Below are 20,920 nucleotides of genomic sequence, written 5' to 3'. Positions count from 1 at the left end.
ACCACAAGGGGCAGTTCTGCCCGACCAGATCCATTTCTAGAACAGAAGAAGAAGAAGAAGGAGGAGGAGGAGGAGGAGGAGGACGAGATACAGTAAGGGCTTGGAAAGTAGCAGGATTTTTTTTTAAACTTTAAATGGGTGAATATGTAAATATCATGCTCTTTGGCCCTGCTTCTGTGGATCCAGAGCAAAAGCTTGCCATAGCCACCGAAAAAGCGCAAATCCACCCAGCCGCTGCTGTCCAGCCCTGCTCCTCCCCACGCTCCGCAAGGGCACTTGCTCTTCCCTATTCTCACCAGAGAGGCACAAGCGCACCGTCCCTTCCAGCGGCAGGCGGAGGGAAGAGAAAGGGTCTGTTGTTTTTCTCTCGTTGTTTCTCTCTCCCTCACTGCCGATCACCAAGCTGCTGACCAGGTCAGAAAGCCCTGATGGAAATTCTCCAGGGCTGGGCGGGCCCTTGCTCCTCCAGGGAGCTTGTCCTTGACTAATTTTTCTTTGTCCCGATGGGAAAAAGAGAGAGAGAGACATAAAAAAGAAAAACCACAAACTTCCTTTGAAAATCAGCTTGTAGTCGGGGCCTGGAGCGTATGCCCTAGACTCTGCAACTCAGGAATCCCGAAGACGCTCTGAGCAACCTGGGAGCACCTGGGCTGCCCTTCTGCCTGCCCGCACCCTCCTCTGGTGACCCCAGTTGTGGGCGTGAGTCCGGAAGTAGCCACCACCAAGCCTGGACAGCCGCTCATAAACCTGTGTAGACCTGGATAAGCTCTGGCCTTGACAGCTTGGAAGGCAGCTGGGACTGTGGAAACACCCCTCCTTGGGTCCACCTTCCTCATCGAATTGCCACTACTGGACCCTCTTGCTCTATCCAGGAACAGCACCCACTTCTTTGAGGTAAAAACTTTGTTTTAACCATTTCCTTTATGCCACCCCTCCCCCCACCTCGACCCGGGTTCGTTTTCCTCTGCAGCTCTGGGGAGATGTCATGGAATGTCTCACCACTTTTTTGGTGCCTACAAGTCTAGATTTTGAGAGGAGCTAAGGCAGGAGGGATATGTAAAAGCGACTAGCTTGTCCCTTCATTTCCTTCATTTAATGAAAACTTCCCTCTGTTGCTTGCAAGCAAATAGACAGGGCATGGTAGAGGTGATGGACTTATTTGGGGGCAAAATTTTAAACCAGGAGTTGCATGAAGATTTGGGTCATACTGAGAAGGAGATTGGGGTGGGAAAGTTCGTGGGGGTGTGCATGTGTTATTGAAGTACCTGCCCATTTTCTATGCTTCGTCCAACTTTTGGCTATTTACTGCCCATGCGAGGGAGGGGCGAGGGCTATTTTAACTGCCTCGCCCACCGCCAGAGGATAATTCCGGCAGGAGAGAATGCGTGGGACTTAAGAAAAAAAGAGGAAGATAATGAAATCCTGATTTGTTTGAGTGCCCTCCCCCTCATCCTTTCCTGCTCTGACACACTCGTGCCCACCCCACCAGGAGTGCACCTTGTAGAGTGGAAATCCTCCATTCCATCTCTTAAGACTTAGCCCACTGGGCTTTGCCCAATTTCTCTGACACCCAGCTCCCTCCGGTTTCTAGCCCCTGGTTTCTTTTGACTCACCCCCTCACCAGCTAGCCGCCTAACCCCCACTTAATTATTGATCATTTCTAGCGTTGGACAGAAAAGATAAGAAATGAATGCTGCTTTTCTCCAAGCTCTTTTAACTTTCTCAGGCTCTGCTTGAAGGCTCAGCCTAACTGTCATTTGGGAGCGGAGGGGGAAAAGGAGGTGAGAGAGTGAAAAAAAAAGTGTAAGGTGTGCAGGCAATTTTGGCTAGTCTGATTCTAAGTGAACAACATGTAAATGAGACACAGCTAGCATAAATTATATTTGAAGCAAAAAGAGGATCAATTTGGGTGACCAGCCTTCTTTTGGTAACTTTTCTTTCTTTTTCCTTAAAGATTTTATTTATTTATTGACAGTGAGAGAAAGAGAGAGAGTGCGTGCGCACAGTCAGGAGGAGGGGCAGATGGAGAGGGAGAAGCAGACTCCACTGAACAGGGAGCCCAATCCCAGGACCCTGAGATCATGACCAGAGCCGAAGGCAAACGCCCAAATAACTGAGTCCCCCAGACACCCCAAATTTCTATCTTTCAACTTCACCTCCCAGGCCTTAACCTAGTCCTGAATTCCTGCCACTTTATAAGAAGGAAGCATAGTATCAGGTTAGTAGGACTCTGGGGAGAAGACAAGATTTCTAACGTCTAATTTCTCCCCTTTTCTCACCCCGAGTAAGGCAGGGAGGGGAGCTAGGAGGTTGAAGGAGGATATTTCCCAGAGGACAGAGTTTATGGCTTTTTACTGTTTGTTATCTATAGCCTTAATTAAATGTCTGTGCTGGACTCGATGCTTAGTGCTGATAGAGAGCAGGTTAAACAGGTCCAGGGTTACATCTAAGATGACCTAGGTGGGACTAGACAGAAAGAACATACGGAGGGGTAGGGAGATGACCGTAGAGGGAGTATTTACTTTTTTTTTTTTTTTTAAGTTTTTATTTTGATTCCTGTTAGTTAACATACAGTACTATGTTAGTTTCAGCTGTGTTGTATAGCAGTTCAGCACTTCCATACATCACCCAGTGCTCATCATGAGGGAGTATTTCTATACCTTTCTTTCTTTTTTTTTTTTAAAGGTTTTCTTATTTATTTTAGAAAGAGAGAAGGCGAGTGGAGGGAAGGGGCAGAGGGAGAGGGAGAGAGAATCCCTAAGCAGACTCTCCCTGAGCATGGAGCCCAACACAGACACACACAGGCTCGATCTCACAACACTGAGATGGTGACCTGAGCCGAAGTCGAGTCCACCATTACGAGTGGGCAGCCCAGGGACACCTGGGTGGCTCAGTTGGTTAAGCCGATGCCTTTGGCTCAGGTCATGATCGTAGTATCCTGGGATCAAGTCCCACATCAGGCTCCTTGCCCAGTGAGGACCCTGCTTCTCTCTCTGCCTCTGCTTGCCGCTCTGCCTGCTTGTGCTCTCTCTCTCTCTCTCTGACAAATAAATAAATAAGATCTTAAAAAAAAAAAAAAAGAGTGGACAGCCCAACCAACTGAGCCACCCAGGGACCCCTGTGAGTGAGTATTTCTTATGTAAATCAGTAATCAGCACTGTCACATTCCATATAAAGAGTGGGCAAGAGAGTATCTCTGGGTTTAGTTGATTTGGGGAGCAGAGAGGAACTGAAGAGAAGTTGCTGCCTCAACTCCAGATGTGGAAAGTTTACTGACAGAATTTGTTGGAGGACTGGTTTTTGTGCCGTAGTTATTTACCAGAGCCAGTCTCTGACCCAGGTCCCCATGGCCTACATTTCCCCTCTCGGGCCCACAGGAAGTCCCTCCCAAATCTTTTTTGCTGTGGTTTGGGATTGTGTAAAGTTCAGTAGAGACCTGTGAGGAGAAAGACTTCTTTCTCACTGGTGTTTTATCTTTCGGGACATGACTCTGTCTTATCTGTATCTCCGCTCTTCACCCTGAGCACTCCGTGACTGTTAATCTTGTCATCCTTGGGGTAGAGTGGAGAAAAGGGAACCCTAAGGATACCTGTTTGAGCTCTGGATGGCCCCTGAACAGCTTGGGGGGTGTGGTTTGGTGTAGGGTAGTGGGAGTGACTACCATCATGGCTAGGATGGATGACGCCTGTTACAGGGTGAGCTAAAGACCACTGAGTTAATAACGATTTGTACAGCTAACCCTTGAACAACATAGGGGTTAGGGACGCTGACCATTCATACAGTTGAAAATCCATGTATAACTTTTGACTCCCCCCAAACTGAACTAATCACCTATTGTTGACTGGAAGCCGTACCCAAAACACAGTCAATTGATACACATTTTGTGTGTTAGACATATCATATATATTCTTCCACTATATTCTTCCAATAAAGTAAACTAGAGAAAAGAAAATGTTATTAAGAAAATCAGGGGCGCCTTGGTGGCTCAGTGGGTTAAAGCCTCTGCCTTCAGCTCAGGTCGGGCTCTCTGCTTAGCAGGAAGCCTGCTTCCTCCTCTCTCTCTCTGCCTGCCTCTCTGCCTACTTGTGATCTCTGTCAAATAAATAAATAAAATCTTTAAAAAAAAATAAAATCATAAGGAATACACCTGAAACTAATGTAAATTGTATGTCAACTATACTTCAAAGAAAAAAGAAGAACATCGTAAGGAAAATACATTTACATTTACAAAAGAAAAAAAATTTACTGAAAAAAAAAAATCCATGTAGAGTGAACCTGCGTGGTTCAAACCCCTGTTGTTTAAGGATCAACTGTACTGTTTTAACATTTCTTTCTCTTTTTTCTTTCTGTCTTTCTACTTTATTTTCCTCTTTTTCTCCATCTTTTTTCCATTCCTTGTCCTTATCATTTCAGGGAAGCTGACTCCATCCAATGACTTCAGTCCCACCAGAATCCTCCCTCCCAACCTGAAAGCCCTGTACTCTCGTTGGTCCCATGTGGTCACAGCCTGTGAGAGGTGAGGGGAGGTCAGGCTGGGGCCCTTCTGTTCACCCAGCTAAGAAAGACATGCATTCCCTATAACCAGGAGTGACTGTGTAGATGCTATCTAGCCTTCCATACTATAGTCCTTTAATAAGACTTTTCTGGGTTCATTTGCTTTCCAGCCCAATGACTTCCTTCTTAGTGGATCAGTCTCTTTTTTCCATACCAAGCCTACATTAGGCAACTCCCCGAGGGCAGGAAAGTCCTTTGGTGCCCCTCAATTGACCTCTTCTGACCATGGAACACCATCAAGCTGAGCTTCCAGACTCTGGTGAGGCCAAGATTCCAGAAGCAGTCAGCTCTGAGAACCAGGAGGTCCTCTCACAACCAGAGGAGCGGCCCCAAGACAAGGATGCTGGAGATGCTGATGGGACAGCTGAAGAACAGGAGCCTGTAGGCCAAGCTTCGCTGCTGGCCCAGGGCCAGGATAACCTTGAGTTTCCTCCACCTGATATGAGTTCAAGCCAACTGGAGCTGGCCCCTGGGATACAGCCCGAGGTAGAAACAGTGGGGGCCTGCTCCAGGCCCCAGGAGCTCCCCCTACCCCTCAGGGCCCGACAGCCTGAGCTGGATTTCTACTGTGTAAAGTGGATCCCCTGGAAGGGGGAACGGACACCTATCATCATGCAGAGCACTAACGGCCCTTGCCCTCTCCTTGCCATCATGAACATCCTCTTTCTTCAGTGGAAGGTAAGAGAGAATTTGGATGAGGGGCTCAGAAATTGCTGAGGAAAGTCCTCTTCTGTGACCCACCTCCTTGATCATTCTGCTGTTCTCAGACCAGGCAAAACTTTCCAGATTATTCTCTGTATTTCTTTAGCTTGAACAAGTGAGATAAGAATTCATAAAAACAAGACAAAACAAAACAATTCTCTGTCCTACTCTCGAATCTTCTACTGTCTCGCAAATGGGAATGTCTCGCAATCCTTCACATTCATTCCCTCACTGCAGTTGCAAGCCTTCTTTTCCACCACGCCCTCCCCTTCCCCCTGTCCTTCTGTGTGTTTCTCCTCCAGTGATCTGTGAAAGAAAACACACACATGCCTAACCCTTTGGTCACCACTTCTGCCTCCAGGTGAAGCTGCCCCCTCAGAAGGAAGTGATCACGTCAGATGAGCTCATGGCCCATCTTGGTGAGTGATTGGGTCTTGGAGAGGAATTACACAGAAGGTTCAAGAGCTTACCCTTTACACTCAGCCAGAAATCCAGAATATTGAGGGACTTCCCATTTGGGGCTCTGATGTGGCAAGGAGGGTGAAGGTCTACAGGGCTTCTGTGCAAGGCTGGGGAATGAAAAGCAAAAATCAAGGCATCAGGAGTCGGGGATTATAACCCTACTTCTGCCCTGAGATTTCGATGTGACCTTGGGTGGGCCTTTCACCTTCGTCAGTCTACTTCTTCCTCTGAGAAGTGAAAGGTCTGGATTAGATTCTGAGGCTCTTTCCAGCTCTGAAAGTCTGTGGTCCATGACCATTCTCCAGAAAAGGAAGCAGCTTTTGGGACAATTGGGGAAAGCTGATGAGGGGATCCTATCTTGTAGGAGACTGCCTCCTGTCCATCAAGCCCCAGGAGAAGTCAGAGGGACTTCAGCTTAATTTTCAGCAGGTGAGGCAAAGGTCTCGGGGCACAGGAATTTGCAGGTTTGTAAGGGGACACGTAGGCTACAAGGAGAAGCCTTTCTTTTACTTCTCAAGAAGGCCCCTTAACTATGATTTCTTTCTGCAGGAGGAGGAGGATATATCTCTGTCCTAGAAAATATGTTCCCTTATATAAGATAAAGAAGAGTTGAGGCAAGGGAGGAATGGCATGGCCTGTAAGAGAACCAGGGAAAAGAGGCAACAGGATTAATTTTTTTTATTTGTGGAGCTAGGAGTCAGGACGGGAGGCTAGAGTAGCCATCATTTTATCCCCCCCCCACCAGCTTTATTGGGATATAACTGGCATATAAGACTGTGGAAGCTGAAGGTGCATATAACGTTTTGATGTGATACAGGCATCATTTTCTTTTCTAACCCCAGAACGTGGACGATGCAATGACAGTGTTGCCTAAACTGGCCACGGGTCTGGATGTCAACGTACGATTCACAGGGGTCTCTGACTTTGAGTACACTCCTGAGTGCAGCATCTTTGACCTCCTGGGCATACCTCTGTACCATGGCTGGCTTGTTGACCCACAGGTGAGGGTGGGATGGCTCAAATGAGACTCGCATCCAGCTCAAAGCGAGATAGAAAAGCAAAATTTTACGGGGTGGGTGTTAGGGAGTTAGGGGTTAGATTGGCTTGGGAATGGAATAGGCTTCAGAGGCTGAACCCAGTGCAGAATTCCTTGAATTTTAACCTTTTTGTGTGTGGGGGGGGGTGAACATTCAAATGCAGGCAAACTGTATGCAAGTAGGTCAGTTCTTCAGAAATGGAAAGTTTCAGGAACCTTTGGTTGTAGGGTTGCAATCCTGTGGGCGGGCTTCATTTCCTTCCTAAAAAGATCTTCATTGTTTTGGTACCACCCCTTGCCACCACTGGTGCAGAGTCCTGAGGCTGTGAGCGCAGTTGGGAAACTGAGTTACAACCAGCTGGTGGAGAAGATCATTACCTGCAAGCACTCTAGAGACACCAACCTTGTGACAGAAGGTGACGGCCCTGCTCTCTCTTCTGTGGGTCTTAGGTGGAGGGAATGATGGCTGCCTACGTTTATTGTTTATCATCTGTCTCCCCCCACCGCCTCACCCTAGAGTGGAAACCCCATGAGAGAGTTTGGGAGGGGGACCTGGGTGGTCAGATGTCTCCTTTTAGCTGAGGTCAGGATCCCAGGATTATGGGATTGAGCCCTGCCTGGGGCTCCCTGCACAGCAGGAAGCCTGCTTTCCCCTCCCCCCCACCCCACCCCCGCTTGTGTGTTTTCTCTCTCTCTGCCAAATAAATAAATAAAATCTAAAAAAAAAAAGAGAGAGAGAGTTGGGGAATTGTCTGTTGCGTTCAGGACGTAACGCAAGGTGGTCGCTCAGTAACTATTTGTTGAATGAATGAATACAGCCAGGCTTCAAGGGATTTCAGAAAGTGGGACTATCCGCAGAGCTCTGACAGGGACTCTCTGGGTGATCCTTCTTCCTACTGGGGACTTTGGATTGAAGCCAAGCCCCTCGTCCCCCAACCTTATGCCCTTCTGACAGGCCTGATTGCGGAGCAGTTCCTGGAGACCACTGCAGCACAGCTGACCTACCACGGACTGTGTGAGCTAACAGCAGCTGCCAAGGAGGGTGAACTTGGTGTCTTTTTCCGAAACAATCACTTCAGCACCATGACTAAGCACAAGGTGATGAGGCTTTGGAGATGGGGGTGGGGGTAGAGTGCTGTCACTGCCTCGTGGTTTCTTCTTCCGGGTCAGTGTGTCAGACAGGATAGGGTAGATTAAATTCAGGTGACAAATCACCCCCAAAATCCCTGTGCTTTACCACAGCCAAAGTTATTCTTCATGCTGGATGGCCATTGTGGATTGGCTGCCATTCTGTCCCACATTGTCTTCGCTCTGGGACCCAGGCTGACAAAACAGCCTTAATCTGGAATATGGGAGGGAAGAGAGGGGGAGGGACATCGTGCACCCACTTTTAACGCTTCTGTCTAGAGACAACACGTTTCGTTTCTGCTACCTTCTCACTGGACACAGCAAGCCCTAAGAAATCAGCCTGCCCTCGACAGGACAGCAAAGTAAAGTCCTCTCCCCAGAAGGGAATGGAAGTACATGGAAGATGGAGAGGTCTTTGGCTCGCAAAGGATTTCTCCTCAGAGCCATCAGGCCAGCCCCGAGAGCCACTGGAAGTAGGGTAGACAGCAACATCTTGTGTGGGACCCCAGCACCGAGGTCTCACACTTGGACCACAGGGACTGCCACACTCCACGCCCCCCCCCCAACAAGCCGATGGCACATGCACAGACATCTGGGCCTTCTCCCCGCAGCCACACGTGTGAAGGATGCGTGTGCTCACAGCGACACGATCTAACTAGCACACCAGACGAGTCAAATGGTCTTTGCATCTCAGCTGATTCCTGGTAGTAAAGTGCCTCTGGGTCGGCTCTCCCGCCAACGAGTTCGTCCTTTTCTCTGCAGAGTCACTTGTACCTCCTGGTCACTGACCAGGGCTTTCTGCAGGAGGAGCAGGTGGTGTGGGAGAGCCTGCACACCGTCGACGGAGACAGCTGCTTCTGCGACTCTGACTTCCACCTGAATCACTACCTCGGCAGGGAGCCTGGAGCAGGGGGTGGCGGGGGCTCCCCTGAAAAGCAGCGCCAGGTAGACCAGGTATGTGGGCTCTTTGGGAAGGGGTGCGGAGAGCTAGTCTGCTCACGAGCTCTTTGCTGGAGGCGAGTAAGATGCGATTCCTCCTGTAGATGTCACGACCCACGATACCCGTGCCCACTTACTGTCACCTCCGGACCACCTCCGCACTTGGAGCAGTGTGTTCTCAGTCCCCACAGATGATGTACTTGGCTGTGGGTCTTGCCCTGGAGGGGGAGCTGGTGAATGTGAAGGAGAAGCAAGACGGGTTTGGAAACCTAAAGCCAGGTTGAAAGTCCCCCAAGCCACGGCCACCTCACTGCTCCTGTTCTCTCCGCCTCTTTCTAGGACTACCTGATCGCCTTGTCCCTGCAGCAGCAGCCGCAGGGCACGCTGGGTCTTAGCGACTTGGAGCTGGCCCAGCAGCTTCAGCAAGAGGAGTACCAGCAGCAAGCAGCCATGTTGCCCACGCCGGTGCGGGCCTCACCACAGGTGAGCAGCTGCCCCCAAAGGCCCTGAACCCCACTCTGCTTCTTCCCGCAGTGCCAACACTTGTCCTTGCAAATCCTGCACTTGTCTCTTTAAGGGGTTCCTCCCCCCAGGGCCCCCTCTTCTCTCTCCCCACCAACCCTCCTGATCCGGCCCCCAGGACCTTCTAGAACCTCTGTCCTTGTACTCTTCTGGGCTGACAAGTGACCCACTGTTAAATCTCATACAGGGGAGAGGAGCCACATCTGGTCGCCCAGTCGGGGAGCGTCGACAGAGGCCCAAACAAGAGTCAGACTGTGTCCTCCTATAGCTTTGCCCAGTGCTGGGGCTGCCCTGCCTCTTTCTTGGAGGCCATGGCTGTGCTGCTTGCTTCCCCCAGCTCCACCCCTGAGATATGCAGGGTAACTTATTTATGGACTGTGGGGGATCCAAGCAGGTGGTCAATGCCAAGGTCAGATTTGGTAACATCTTGCCCTCCTATGCTGCTGCCTTCTCTGCCTCCCAGTCGTCCAGGGCAACACTGGGGTTGGTGGGGTGTGGATTTCTGGTTGCCAGCTCACCTTTCCTAGAACAGTCACACCCACAGACGGACTCAGGCTCCAGGGCGAGGTCCTTGTCTAGAATGCACCTCCCCTGGCCAGGCCCTCCTGCCGATCCTACTGGCCTGTCTCCAGTTGTTTCAGGGTTTGGTTTGGGTTTCTATCTCCATTATTTGTAATGCTTTCCTAGGGGTTTGGAAATAAAACTTTGTTCCTGAGATCTGTTGTTTGCCTTGCCCTGTGGCTCTTGGGGTTAAGTATTTGACCCAATTAAGGAATACAAAAAGGTGGGGGAGGTTACAGAGGCCCGCAGGGGGTCTTTGCATGTCATTCCTAATAGGGCCAGCAGGGGAAACCAAAGCCTGCCTCTTTTCTTTTATGTCTCTTTTTACTAGTTTTTGGTAGGTCTTCGAAATGGTAATCTGGTTTGGGAGGTGAGTTTCCAAGTCCCTGCTTTGGACAGATGCAGTTTGGGGGTTGTGCTCCCTGCTAACCTAAGACTTCCCAGGCAGGGGAGGGCAGATTGATCAGATGGTCCTTTGCTACCTCTATTTCTGACCTTATTCTGGCTCCTGTTTCTCAGTTACTTTGCCAGAAATTTCCTGGGGAAGAGAGAATAATTGAGAGGTGGGGAGAACCTTGAGGGGGGCACTTATTGCAGCCCTAGAACCTCAAACAGGATCCCTGCGGAATATCCAAGTGAATATCAAAGCACCTTCAGCTTCAAGGTCTCCTCCCAGCCCATGTCCTGCTCCACCCAAACTTCAATCAGGGAACACAAACAACAGTGAAGTTTGCCAAAAGAATTAAAGAAATCAGGAGATGTTCTGGTCTGGGTATGGGAAGGATGAGTAGGGAAGAAACCATCAAAGAGCTGTCTATACCCAAGACAGAGATGGGGTACCCTGGTGCAGGGATCACTTTGAGATGAGGAAACTAAGGGATTGAAAAAAAAATTAAGATTCTAGCCTCAACAAGAAGCTGGAGCATGTGGTGCTCAGTGAGGGGTTATCCTATTTGGAGGTCCAGCTGATTTCCTGCAGGCTCAGCCAAACACAGGGCTCTCAGATCCTTGGATGTCATGGCGTGGTAGGAAGGGTAGGAGCCCAGGGAGGCCTCAGAGGTCTTCGGCCCTGCACAGGGCTAGTAGGGCTGACCGGCAGTCCCCTTTCACTGCTTCCTGCAGAAAAAAGGGTCAAGTGTTCGATCCCACTACCACCATGGCCCAGGCATTCTGTTTCCTCCATTGTGCTGGTCCACAACTATCTGATGTCAAGAGTTGTGTATGAAATTAACCAAAGACTCATGAGTTCTCCAAGGCATGAATATGTTAGGTGGTGTGCACGGAGGGTAGAGTGGAGTTGATCGGTGAAGTTCTGGGGCTCTTGGTTAAGAACTAGCCAAGTCTCACCTGGAGAGAAGAGTAGAGGGACTTGCCAAATTTCTTTTTGAACTCAGCTCGGATGCTTAGAAGGTCAGTCTCACTTCGGGAGATAAGGATACGCATCAGGACTTGGTAATTGGGCTTGAGGTTCTGGTAGAGGGAGAAACAGAAGGGGGAAAGGGTGATAGTAGTTAGATTCTCACAGAGTGGAGACAGGGCAGCATGGTAAATTACTCTAGAAAGGGGAAGTGAGGGGAGAGTCCTGGCAAAAGAGAAGTGTACTTTATGTAAGAGGAAAATTTATCCTTGTCCACCCTAATGGAAGGTGATAAGTGGGAAAGACCAGTCTCTGGGAGCAGCTGGGGTAGCTCTCCCTCTGGCCTCGTGTCTTTCCTGGCCATGCCACTAGCTTAGAGCCTCATTCCTCCAGATCTTGGGCGGCTCCAAAGTCAGCTACTCACAAAAAGGATAGGAGAAACTTGCTACCTATAAAGACTTCCAGCATGAAAGCCAGGAAGTTTTTAACTTCCAAGTCCAGGGACGATATACCCAGCCTATCCCCACACTGAGCTGATGGAGCTCTGAGAGGGTGCAGGGTCATGTGATTTATGGTTCTGAGCCTGACCTACCAGGGCCACCCCATGGCCCCATCTGTATAAACCAGTTTCTCCTGGTTTGACCCCTGGGGTCCAACATCACTGTCTTCCTCCTAAACCTGCACCAAGCCTCCCGCCTTTTGGTTAAAGAAGGTAATGCAGGGTTTGGCTTAGAAATAATAGAGGTATAATATGTGAATATAATTATAAATCATGAATTATAATTGATTAGATCAAATCATGAATGCTAATGGATCATAATAAATGTGTTATCATGAGAGATTTCTAAATAAAAACGTTGGTTGCAAAAATTCTATTTATGTCATGGGCTGGGTGCTGGCACTGTCACAATTTCCTAATAGCTTCTTTCCCAGTGTTTCCTGTTACTAGACTCACGAGACCCTTCCCAGAACTGCCTGATACCCACACTTCTGGCATCTACACAGATCATAAATTCCCATTAAAAAAAAAAAAAAGAAAAATGAGGAAGTAACAACAGGATGCTGTATTTCATTTGGAATCATTACCTCATTGTCTGCGCTGATGTCTGCTTTATCTTAAATTTCATGTATTATCAATTTTGAATTGTGATAAAGATTATTGATGGCTCCCCAATATTCCATTCTTTCCCTTCTTCCAACTCTTATTACTTCAAAGTCATAGAATTGGGGCAATGTCCTCACTAACTGAATATACTTTTTTTTTTTTTAAGATTTTATTTATTTGACAGGCAGAGATTACAAGTAGGCTGAGAGGCAGGCAGAGAGAAAGGAGGAAGCAGGCTCCCTGCTGAGCAGAGAGCCCCGATGCAGGGCTCGATCCCAGGACTCTGGGATCATGACCTGAGCCGAAGGCAGAGGCTTTAACCCACTGAGCCACACAGACACCCCAACTGAATGTTCTTACTGATGCATAAGTACCCTTTCTAGCAAGCCTACATTAAACATAATTCTTGCCTTGTTCCTTGAGAATGTGCTTGGCATCTTATACTTCCCTGGGAACTTTTAATAAGCATTCATTCTCTGGTTCAGACTGGTCTAAATTTTCCTAGATAGGCTTTCACTAAAGGTCATTTTTTTTTTGAAGGTCATTTTTCTGAATAAATATTTGTCACAACGTATGTTTTCATATATTTCTCATGAGAGGATAAAACTGAAGCATATTATTGAGTTTTTCCTTTTTAAAAGAAGTTTTCAGAAAAATAGACCTATATTATTTTTTGACTCCTACTTCTAGGATAAACCTGGCATTTACAGCCAAGAGCGTGGGTCCTACAATCCAATTATATTATAATCACTTACTGCTGGGATATAAGTTTATTGATGACAGGAATCTAGACAGATAACCACAACTCTTCAAACCAGTCTTAGTGTTGGCTTGGTGTAACAGTACAGACATTATTGGGGAAGTAAAATATTTTTTTTTTTATAATTTTTAAAGATTTTATTTATTTATTTGACAGAGAGAAATCACAAGTAGATGGAGAGGCAGGCAAAGAGAGAGAGGGAAGCAGGCTCCCTGCTGAGCAGAGAGCCTGATGCGGGACTCGATCCCAGGACCCTGAGATCATGACCTGAGCCGAAGGCAGCGGCTTAACCCACTGAGCCACCCAGGCGCCCCGTAAAATATTTTTCTACTGTCAAAGTTGAAATCTCCATTGATGATAAAATACGGACATATATGTACTATCTTTTGAATAATTGCCAATAAGGCATGGTGATTTCTCATCAGTACACAAGAAGCTATGCCACCTACCAAAATGATAACTACTTTTATCTTTACAATTTGGATGAGTTTTTTTATTTATAGATGTTGGGGGACAGATGTTAGGAGGCCTCGCCCAATGAATAGAATGACTAGATTCTGTGTATGGAATTACTTAAAACCAACGTCACCAATTTAAGTGTGGATAATATGGGACAAAGTCCAACTATTGTGGAGGAAGGTGGTCCTGGGTGCTAGGACTCTAATGGTATAGTTTATAGTATAGACCAACACCTATGGTACAGACCAGGAGTTGACACGTGGCAGTTCAGTGTCCTATAGGACCATTATGTGTGTGTGGTTTTTAATTATTTTTAAATTCCAGCATAAATAACATATCATGTTATAATAGCCATTATATGTTTTATGGGAGGCCTATATTATTTATTAGCTGTATATGACCTTGGGCAAAGAACTTAACCTCTGTACCTCAGTTTTTTCATCTATTAATTGGAATGTGTATAACAAGCCCAGCATAGGCCCTGGGACACAATGAGCATCCAAGAAATGCTGGCTCTTGTCATAATTCTTGTTAGCATTGACACCATTATTACTCTGGTGATAATTGGTGAAATTGGACATGGTGCTGTCCTCCAGAGCAAATTCATACCTATAGCTGGCCACCTAGCCATCAATTAGGCCCAAATTTTGGCATCAGTGCCCTTTTGAGTTAAACTCATTTAGTTTTAACCACAGTCCACACCTGCCTCTCTTCTTCACAAGACAGTTAACAAGCCTAGGAAAAGAGAGCTGCACTATGTTTATAAGCTAAATAGAAGGTTGTCACATGATCAACAGCATGAAACTTCCTCTTTCTTGCCTAGAAGATGTCTCCCCCCAGTTTTTGTTCCAAGGGGAGGGAAAAGAAACCTCCCTCTCACCTGGAGAGCTTGATGAAGTTTATCGGCAAAGTACAGCGGTGTGTTCCTGATCACCGAGACTGGAAGCAGAGAGGGAGAGATGGAGAGAGCAGGCTTCCGAGCCAGGCGAGAGCCCTACCCCACATGTGCTCAGCAGGCCCTACCTAGGCTGAGCAGGGCCTTCTGAGCATCTCCGTGGAAGATGTGGTGGACGGTCTTCTCTAGCTCGTGCCCAGTACACCGCTGGTACTGATCGAACACTTGTGGTAGGTGTGGGAGGTAGTTAGAAAGATAAATGGGAGCGGAGATTGATAATCACAGAGAAGGATAAGCCCTTGGCCCAAACTCATCATTACAGTAAGCTGGGAAGACAAGAAGTCTTGTGTGTACCTCGGACAAGGTGTTCAGGATTTCGCTGGGTGAAGATTAGGACCCATGTGCCCTCTGTGCTGGGCCCTTCAGCCTGCTTTAATGCCTGGGAAGGAGGAGTAAACCGGGATCATTGGTTGGGGGTAAAGGAGCCACAGTTGTGATGTTCCCAGAATCCATCATCATGGTGGTGGAAATGGGATTCAGAGTGGAAAAGCTTAATGGGACCTGTGAAGCTATTGCTTCTATTTATGATTAAAACAGACAAACAAAAAAGGAATAGGGCTAAGATAGGGACTCTGCCCTCACAGCTCAATTCACCAATGTGGGGAAATCCTGGCACTCAATGAATTAAATAATCTCCAAGGGAAAATCTGAGGAGGGTTCCCCCACCCAGATGCCCCTGAGAGGATACTGTGCCAGTTGAGGAGCTCACTTCCTGTGAGTTCAGGAATCAGAGGCTAAGTAAGTGAACGGGCTTCAAATGGTCACTAATTGACACTTCATGTCCTTACCTGTCCCTGAGGACTCCTTCCCCAAGGCAAAGAGAGGTTTGTAGGACAAGCGGGTACACCTGTCCCTGGCTCTAGGAGCCACTGGAGGAGGGTGTCTTATGTGCACGGCCAGGCAAGCTCCTTGCCCCTGCTCACCTGGACATCCTGTTCCACCAGGTTATAGTCGATGATTCCAGAGTAGCTCTCGCGACCCCCCTAGAAGAAACTCTCTCAGGAGAACTCTCTGAGGGGGAGCTTTTTACCTCCAGGACAACCAACCACACTCCTCCCCTCAAAACCTTCTCTTGCTAATTACTGAGGCGGTGTAGGGGAGGTGAGGTGATGTGGCTGGATGAAGTGTGTGGGGTGGGAGATAATAACCCCAAGCAATGCTGCCCGCTCCCCCACAGGCCAGTCCTCTTCACCTTGGCCAGGGCCAGGAGCAGTTCCTGCAAGATGCCGCTGGTCTCAGATTTGATGTCCTCCTCAGCCTCAACCTGGAAATCTGGGGTAGGGTTAGGAGCTCTCTGAAGTCTGATTTTTCCCAGTGTAGCTATTCCCTGTCATATGCCCAGCCCACTGCCTACACTGTCATCTCTGGCTGGGGGTAGTTTGATGGCTGCCAGTTCCCGGGATGGAAGGCAGAAGCACCATCATGGCCACCCTGAAAACAACCCGAAGCCACGAGTAAAGCAAGCGTTGTAGGGTCATGCATCAAGCGGGGACAACCTGCTTGGGGAAGGAGGCCTTTGTTATTTGAGTGGTAGGCAGGCAGTCAGCGGGGACAGGGACACCTCCAGTGTGAGGCCAGATGGCTAGGGCCTGACCCCTTCACTGAGGCAAGGAGAAGTGACGTGGAAGGATGTGAAGAAGTGAAAGAAAAAGAAGAAGGAAAAGAAAACCAGAAGCAAGAAGTGAGAGGTAGGAGATAGATTAAGACAGGCTGAGAATGGACACAAAGGAAAACTGGGGAAAGAAAAAAAAAGAGGGGGGGTGTTCAGATGCGGAGGAGAGAAGGCCAGTAAGCAATTAGTGGCTGAGGCATGTGGCAGTCAAGCAGGGGCCTGAGGGGGAGTACCGATAACTTAGAGAGCAGGTTCCCCCACCCTCCCCCCGGGATGCAGCAAGGTTCCATTCAGCCTGGGATGTGGTGTGAGGGCAAAATCAGGAAGGGGCTGGGAAGATGACATGGGTACCCTCAGGACTGTCACAGTGCCCAACGTTGTCATTACCTTGGAATCTGCCCCGGAGCCCCCGACTAAGATGGCTAATCATTGCTTCTCTTTCTTTAATGATCACATCTGGCTCTTGCCCCTGGGAGACTGAATACTGGCAAGGGTGAGTGGGGGGAAAAGACCCCAAGGGAATAGCGCTGGGGCAAACAGGTTCCCAGAAGCCTTGCCTGTAGCGAGGGTGGGAGAGCAGGGGCTGTCCTGCCATCCCTTTCCCCCCTCCTCCTATGCTCTTACTATGTTTGTAGACCATCAGGCACTCCTGCAGCTGGGCTGGGCTTCGGGTGGCAAAAATTTCCACAGCCACATCCTCAGGAGACCCAGAGCTCTACAAGAAATTGGGAGACCACTTTGACACTGGGCCATGCCATGAGGATGGTAGAGAGCAGAGGCTGACCACCTGTCAGTGTGGGCTGTGTAAAGGGGACCCCTGCCAAGTTGACCTTCTGGAGCAGGCAAAGGCAAGTTGGTCAACCCTCTCCTCCCCTCATTGGTGTCCTCACTTCCTTGATGGCTAGCGAGCTTCCACTCCTGGTACCTTCAAGGCTGTCCTCAATTCCTGGGCATCGAACTGAGCAGCAGGCTGCAGCAAAGCCATCACGATCCTCTCGAGGCTGCCAGAGAGTGCCGCCTGCAGGGACTTCCGTAGGTCCTACAATAAATGGTCCCCGTAGCAGAGGAGTGGAAACCATGGGGAGGGCCCCGGATGTGTGGGGATCTCTGGGGAGATCTGGTGGGCTGCTGTTGGCTTACTCCACGTCTTCTAGGGGGCTGCTCACCCCAGTCTGCTGCTCCTGGGAAGCCAGTGGCCTCACCTGTTGGGTGCGCTCCTGGAAGGCTCGAGAGATGAGCTGCCTTTGCTCTCTGCTCCTGTTGGTCAGTACACCCACGATGGCACTGTGGTCCACACCTGAACAGAGATGAGGGCTGGACTATCAGCTGGGCAGAAGCCAACAGAATCTATACAGGGCAGGGATCTCCTTCTTCCCAGACTCGAAGCCTCCTGAGGAGGAGAGAAGGCGATCCAGGAAAGGGCTGTGAACAGCAGGGGTTGTGACAACTCCACTTCCATTTGGCCTCAAAAGAAGATGCAGGGCTGCCTGGGGGTCTCAGCTAGAACTCTTGATTTCAGCTCAGGTCACAGTCTTAGGGTCATGGGCTCTGTGCTCAGCAGAAGTCTGCTTAAGATTCTCCCCCTCTGCCCCTCACTTCACCGCTCCTGAGCATTTTCTCTCTCTCCCTCTCAAAAAAAAAAAAAAAAAAAAAAAGAATTAAAAAAGAAGACCCAAATAAGATGCCAAAATGGCATGTGAACCTGATCCAAAATTAGGTGAAGTTGACCTGGTGTGGTGGGGGAGAAATGGCTTGGTGATCATAGACTTAGATTAGAACCCCAGCCCTGCCATTATGAGCTGTGTGACCTTGGGCCAGCCTCTTTGCCTCACCAAGCCTGTCTCCTCACCTGTAAAATGGAAATAAGACTTACCTCACAAGGGTGTCCTGAGAATGGGAATGACATACCTACCATGGTACTTGACATACAAGAATTAAGGCATTCCACAAACATTTACTGAACAACATCACTTCCTCCTTCCTTCTTGGTCTGCAGACTGGTTTCTAAAAGGTGGATCCCCAGGGGCAGAGGGAAAAGGGCTCACCTTGGCCTGCAATGGCCCTCAGCAGCCTTTGCACGTCCTTGTCCACGCTGAAGCTCAAGAAGGTCCTGAGGGTGCCCAGGGTTCCCCAAGCTGCAGTCTGTAAGAACATGAGGGGTGGGGGGTTGGGGGGAGCGTCACATGTCTGCACATGCCTGCCCCAGTGCCTCAGCAGGGCCCTTGGCCTGGTCTCAGGGCCCGCTCTCCCTTTTCCCATCCCCTATTCTCTCACAGCCCTGGAGTTGATATAGTAACAATGATTCTGATGATCACAGTCCCTACCTTGTTGGCCAGGCCCAGGTGGCTGAGGATCTCCTGGGTCAGGGATGGTTTTGTCTTCCCACTGGTTACAGACATGGTATGACTGGCTGTCCCAAGGAGGGAAACAGGAGCAAACTGTGGAGAATTTCCTGGCCCTTTGGGCCTCTTTATGACCCCCAGACCCCTGAGGCCCATGTCCCATGCTGTTCCTTTCCCATGTTGCAGAAAGAAAATATCGACCAGCTTGGCCGGTTTGGGAGCCCAAATAGAGGGATAAATGGAAGTCCCCATCTTCCCTACCTCTTACCCCTCCTTCAGGAAGGATTGATCAGGAATGCTGCTAGAATAAGCACCAAACAAACCCTCCCTGACTCCAGGGTGGATCTCAAGGCTTCCAAACTTTGATCTCAGGGAGATGACCCCCTTCTGAGATCCACATCCCTTCCTTCTGGTGTTCTGGCTAGGGATTCCTGAGGCGGTGTAGGGGAGGTGAGGTGATGTGGCTGGATGAAGTGTGTGGGGTGGGAGATAATAACTCCGAAAACACCCACCCCCCTTCAGCCCCAGCCCAGAAGTAAGTAAGCTCCTGTCACCCTGCCCACCAGGCTGCCTACCTGTTGCTGGCCTTTCCCCTTCAGAGTCTCTGACAGTGACCTTCAGCTCAGCAGGTGGGACTCCGGGGCTGATGTACGTGTTCCTATGGGTGCACAGGTGCCTGACAAGGGAGCAAGCCCTCACCTTAGAAAAAGAAAACTCCTTTCTCCCTCTCCCAAGGGATCCACAAGCTTTCCCTCCTCCCTTCCCCCACGAGGGCCCAGGGCCAACGCTTACCCAGAGGTGCTGGGGGCGAGGTGGCCGCTGTCACAGCCTGGCAGTTGCCGGTGTGGGCACCAGCTTCTGTGTGGTCTGCTAGAGGAGAGGGGGCGTGTGCAGCCTGGGCTGGGCAGCCAGTCAGATGACCGCTCTAGCAGCCCCGCCCAGCTGTCAGCTCCCGCCGCCAGCCCCTCCCAAATGTGGGAGAGGACCAGGCCATACCTGGTCCCACAGGCAAACCCCTCCCAAGCATCTTTCCTTCCAGGAGCCGGGCCTCAGACCCTGGAGAGAATTTTCCTAAGCCTTTGGGCGCTCAGCGGGACACAAGGGGCTTTGTGCGTCGCTTTCCCCGTGGGGCCAGGTGGGACCACAGAAGCCCAGTCTTCGAGTCCAGCTTCTGACCTGGCTCTGCCTCTGGCCCCAGCTCCCTGGGGGGACAGGTCAGACAGGCTCCAGGCTGATTTAGAGGCTGATAGAGAAAAACCTGTTGGGGCACATACCAGCGGGACACCCCAGCCTGCACACCCCAGAGGGGTCCTAACCCCCAAACTCCCTATTAACTTATCAGAGCCAGCCAGCCTGGGTGGGAAGGGCAGGGGGACTGTTTGGATCTGTGAAGAAGAAAGAGAGCAGGTATTTGAGAGTGGGAGCAGATCAGCAGAGTCACGAGAGAAAAATGCAAAGGGTGTTCCTTGTGGACAGAAGCATCATGGTCCCAAAAGGCGACAGGCAGATGGGAGAGGCTCCCTGGGTTCCTGTGTCTTAGATTCCTTCTGGTGCCTTTTGGCTGCGACGCAACCGCAGCAGCTAGGTTTGGGGCTGTCGGTGCACAGAGTAGCAGCTGAACAGCCCTGGGGAGCCCAGGGAGCCCCTGAGCAGGCAGTCACTTGATCCCTACAGCCAGCTCCCTGGGACCTAGAAGCTGTCTCCTTCCTGCTTCCTTAGAGAGGTTGGGTGGGGACTGGGCACAGAAGCTGGAGGGCTGTTCCCACTCCTCTGTCCCTCTCCCCGCCAAGGAAGGCCCTTGTTGGTTCTCTTACATCCCTGAGGAGGGATCTGCCTCTCTTCCACAGAGCAGACCAGACCTCAGAATGCATGAAGGGAAATTTCCTGGGTGGCAGTCACTGCTTCTCACTTTGTGTCCTGTTAAAGTGGAAAACATCCACCAATTTTTACCATGAGAATATGGGTTCAAGGCCCAGTTCTGCAGCTTTTTCTGTTCTGTAATCCCAGCTAGTCATTTCAGGTCTCTGTGTCTGTTTCTTTACCTGAGAAAAAATGGGACTGTTGGGAGAGGCTGAAGAGGCTGAAGTGTGTGGAGAGGGCATCCTGGGCGGACTGAATTATGAAATATATGTGACTGCATTTGGCAGAGAAAAATGTCTTTGAAAATAAGTCTGCTAGATTTAATAAATAAAAATATAGGGCACCCAGTTAAATTAGAATTTCAGGTAAGCAACAAATGATTTGTTGGTATTAAGTATGACCCAACTTTTTCATGGGATATACTTAGGATAGCAATCATTTGTTGTTTATCTGAAACTGTGATTTAACTGAGCATCCTGTAATTTACCTGGCAACTTGGAAGATGGGACTCAGTTTCAGCATGGTGATTAAAAGCAAAGGTTCTGGAGCCAGACTTCTTGAACTCA

General features: G+C 49.5%; 2 protein-coding genes across 2 annotated transcripts; one reads left to right on the top strand and one right to left on the bottom strand.

Moving 5' to 3' along the window:
- The first annotated feature begins 58 nt into the window (after window positions 1-58).
- Window positions 59-10,058, top strand: MINDY1 (MINDY lysine 48 deubiquitinase 1). The gene is made up of 11 exons (XM_044239183.1): window positions 59-894; window positions 4,414-4,516; window positions 4,665-5,232; window positions 5,618-5,675; window positions 6,083-6,147; window positions 6,561-6,719; window positions 7,068-7,170; window positions 7,710-7,852; window positions 8,645-8,836; window positions 9,161-9,304; window positions 9,531-10,058. Exons 3-11 carry the CDS (start codon window positions 4,780-4,782, stop codon window positions 9,609-9,611), a joined length of 1,398 nt encoding a protein of 465 aa, XP_044095118.1. The 5' UTR covers window positions 59-894; window positions 4,414-4,516; window positions 4,665-4,779; the 3' UTR covers window positions 9,612-10,058.
- Window positions 10,059-10,861: 803 nt separating this feature from the next.
- Window positions 10,862-18,551, bottom strand: ANXA9 (annexin A9). The gene is made up of 12 exons (XM_044239184.1): window positions 18,477-18,551; window positions 18,198-18,294; window positions 17,355-17,449; window positions 17,078-17,191; window positions 16,777-16,867; window positions 15,733-15,812; window positions 15,464-15,523; window positions 14,835-14,919; window positions 14,609-14,704; window positions 14,466-14,524; window positions 11,252-11,374; window positions 10,862-11,020 (listed from the first exon to the last, which is right to left on the bottom strand). Exons 1-12 carry the CDS (start codon window positions 18,549-18,551, stop codon window positions 10,958-10,960), a joined length of 1,038 nt encoding a protein of 345 aa, XP_044095119.1. The 3' UTR covers window positions 10,862-10,957.
- Window positions 18,552-20,920: the final 2,369 nt, after the last annotated feature.

Source organism: Neovison vison, chromosome 2 (genome assembly GCF_020171115.1).
Source record: "Neovison vison isolate M4711 chromosome 2, ASM_NN_V1, whole genome shotgun sequence".
NCBI lineage: Eukaryota > Metazoa > Chordata > Mammalia > Carnivora > Mustelidae > Neogale > Neogale vison.
This window is presented reverse-complemented; position numbering and strand designations above follow the sequence as displayed.

Excerpts from the sequence above, each read along its gene's own strand:
- MINDY1 (XM_044239183.1), top strand. The coding sequence starts at position 4,780 with ATGGAACACCATCAAGCTGAGCTTCCAGACTCTGGTGAGGCCAAGATT. Across the intron at positions 5,233-5,617 it reads TCCTCTTTCTTCAGTGGAAG|GTGAAGCTGCCCCCTCAGAA; the intron begins GTAAGAGAGAAT and ends TTCTGCCTCCAG. Across the intron at positions 5,676-6,082 it reads TGAGCTCATGGCCCATCTTG|GAGACTGCCTCCTGTCCATC; the intron begins GTGAGTGATTGG and ends CCTATCTTGTAG.
- ANXA9 (XM_044239184.1), bottom strand. The coding sequence starts at position 18,551 with ATGTCTGTAACCAGTGGGAAGACAAAACCATCCCTGACCCAGGAGATC. Across the intron at positions 17,450-18,197 it reads GAGGGCCATTGCAGGCCAAG|GTGTGGACCACAGTGCCATC; the intron begins GTGAGCCCTTTT and ends ATCTCTGTTCAG. Across the intron at positions 16,868-17,077 it reads AATTGAGGACAGCCTTGAAG|AGCTCTGGGTCTCCTGAGGA; the intron begins GTACCAGGAGTG and ends AATTTCTTGTAG.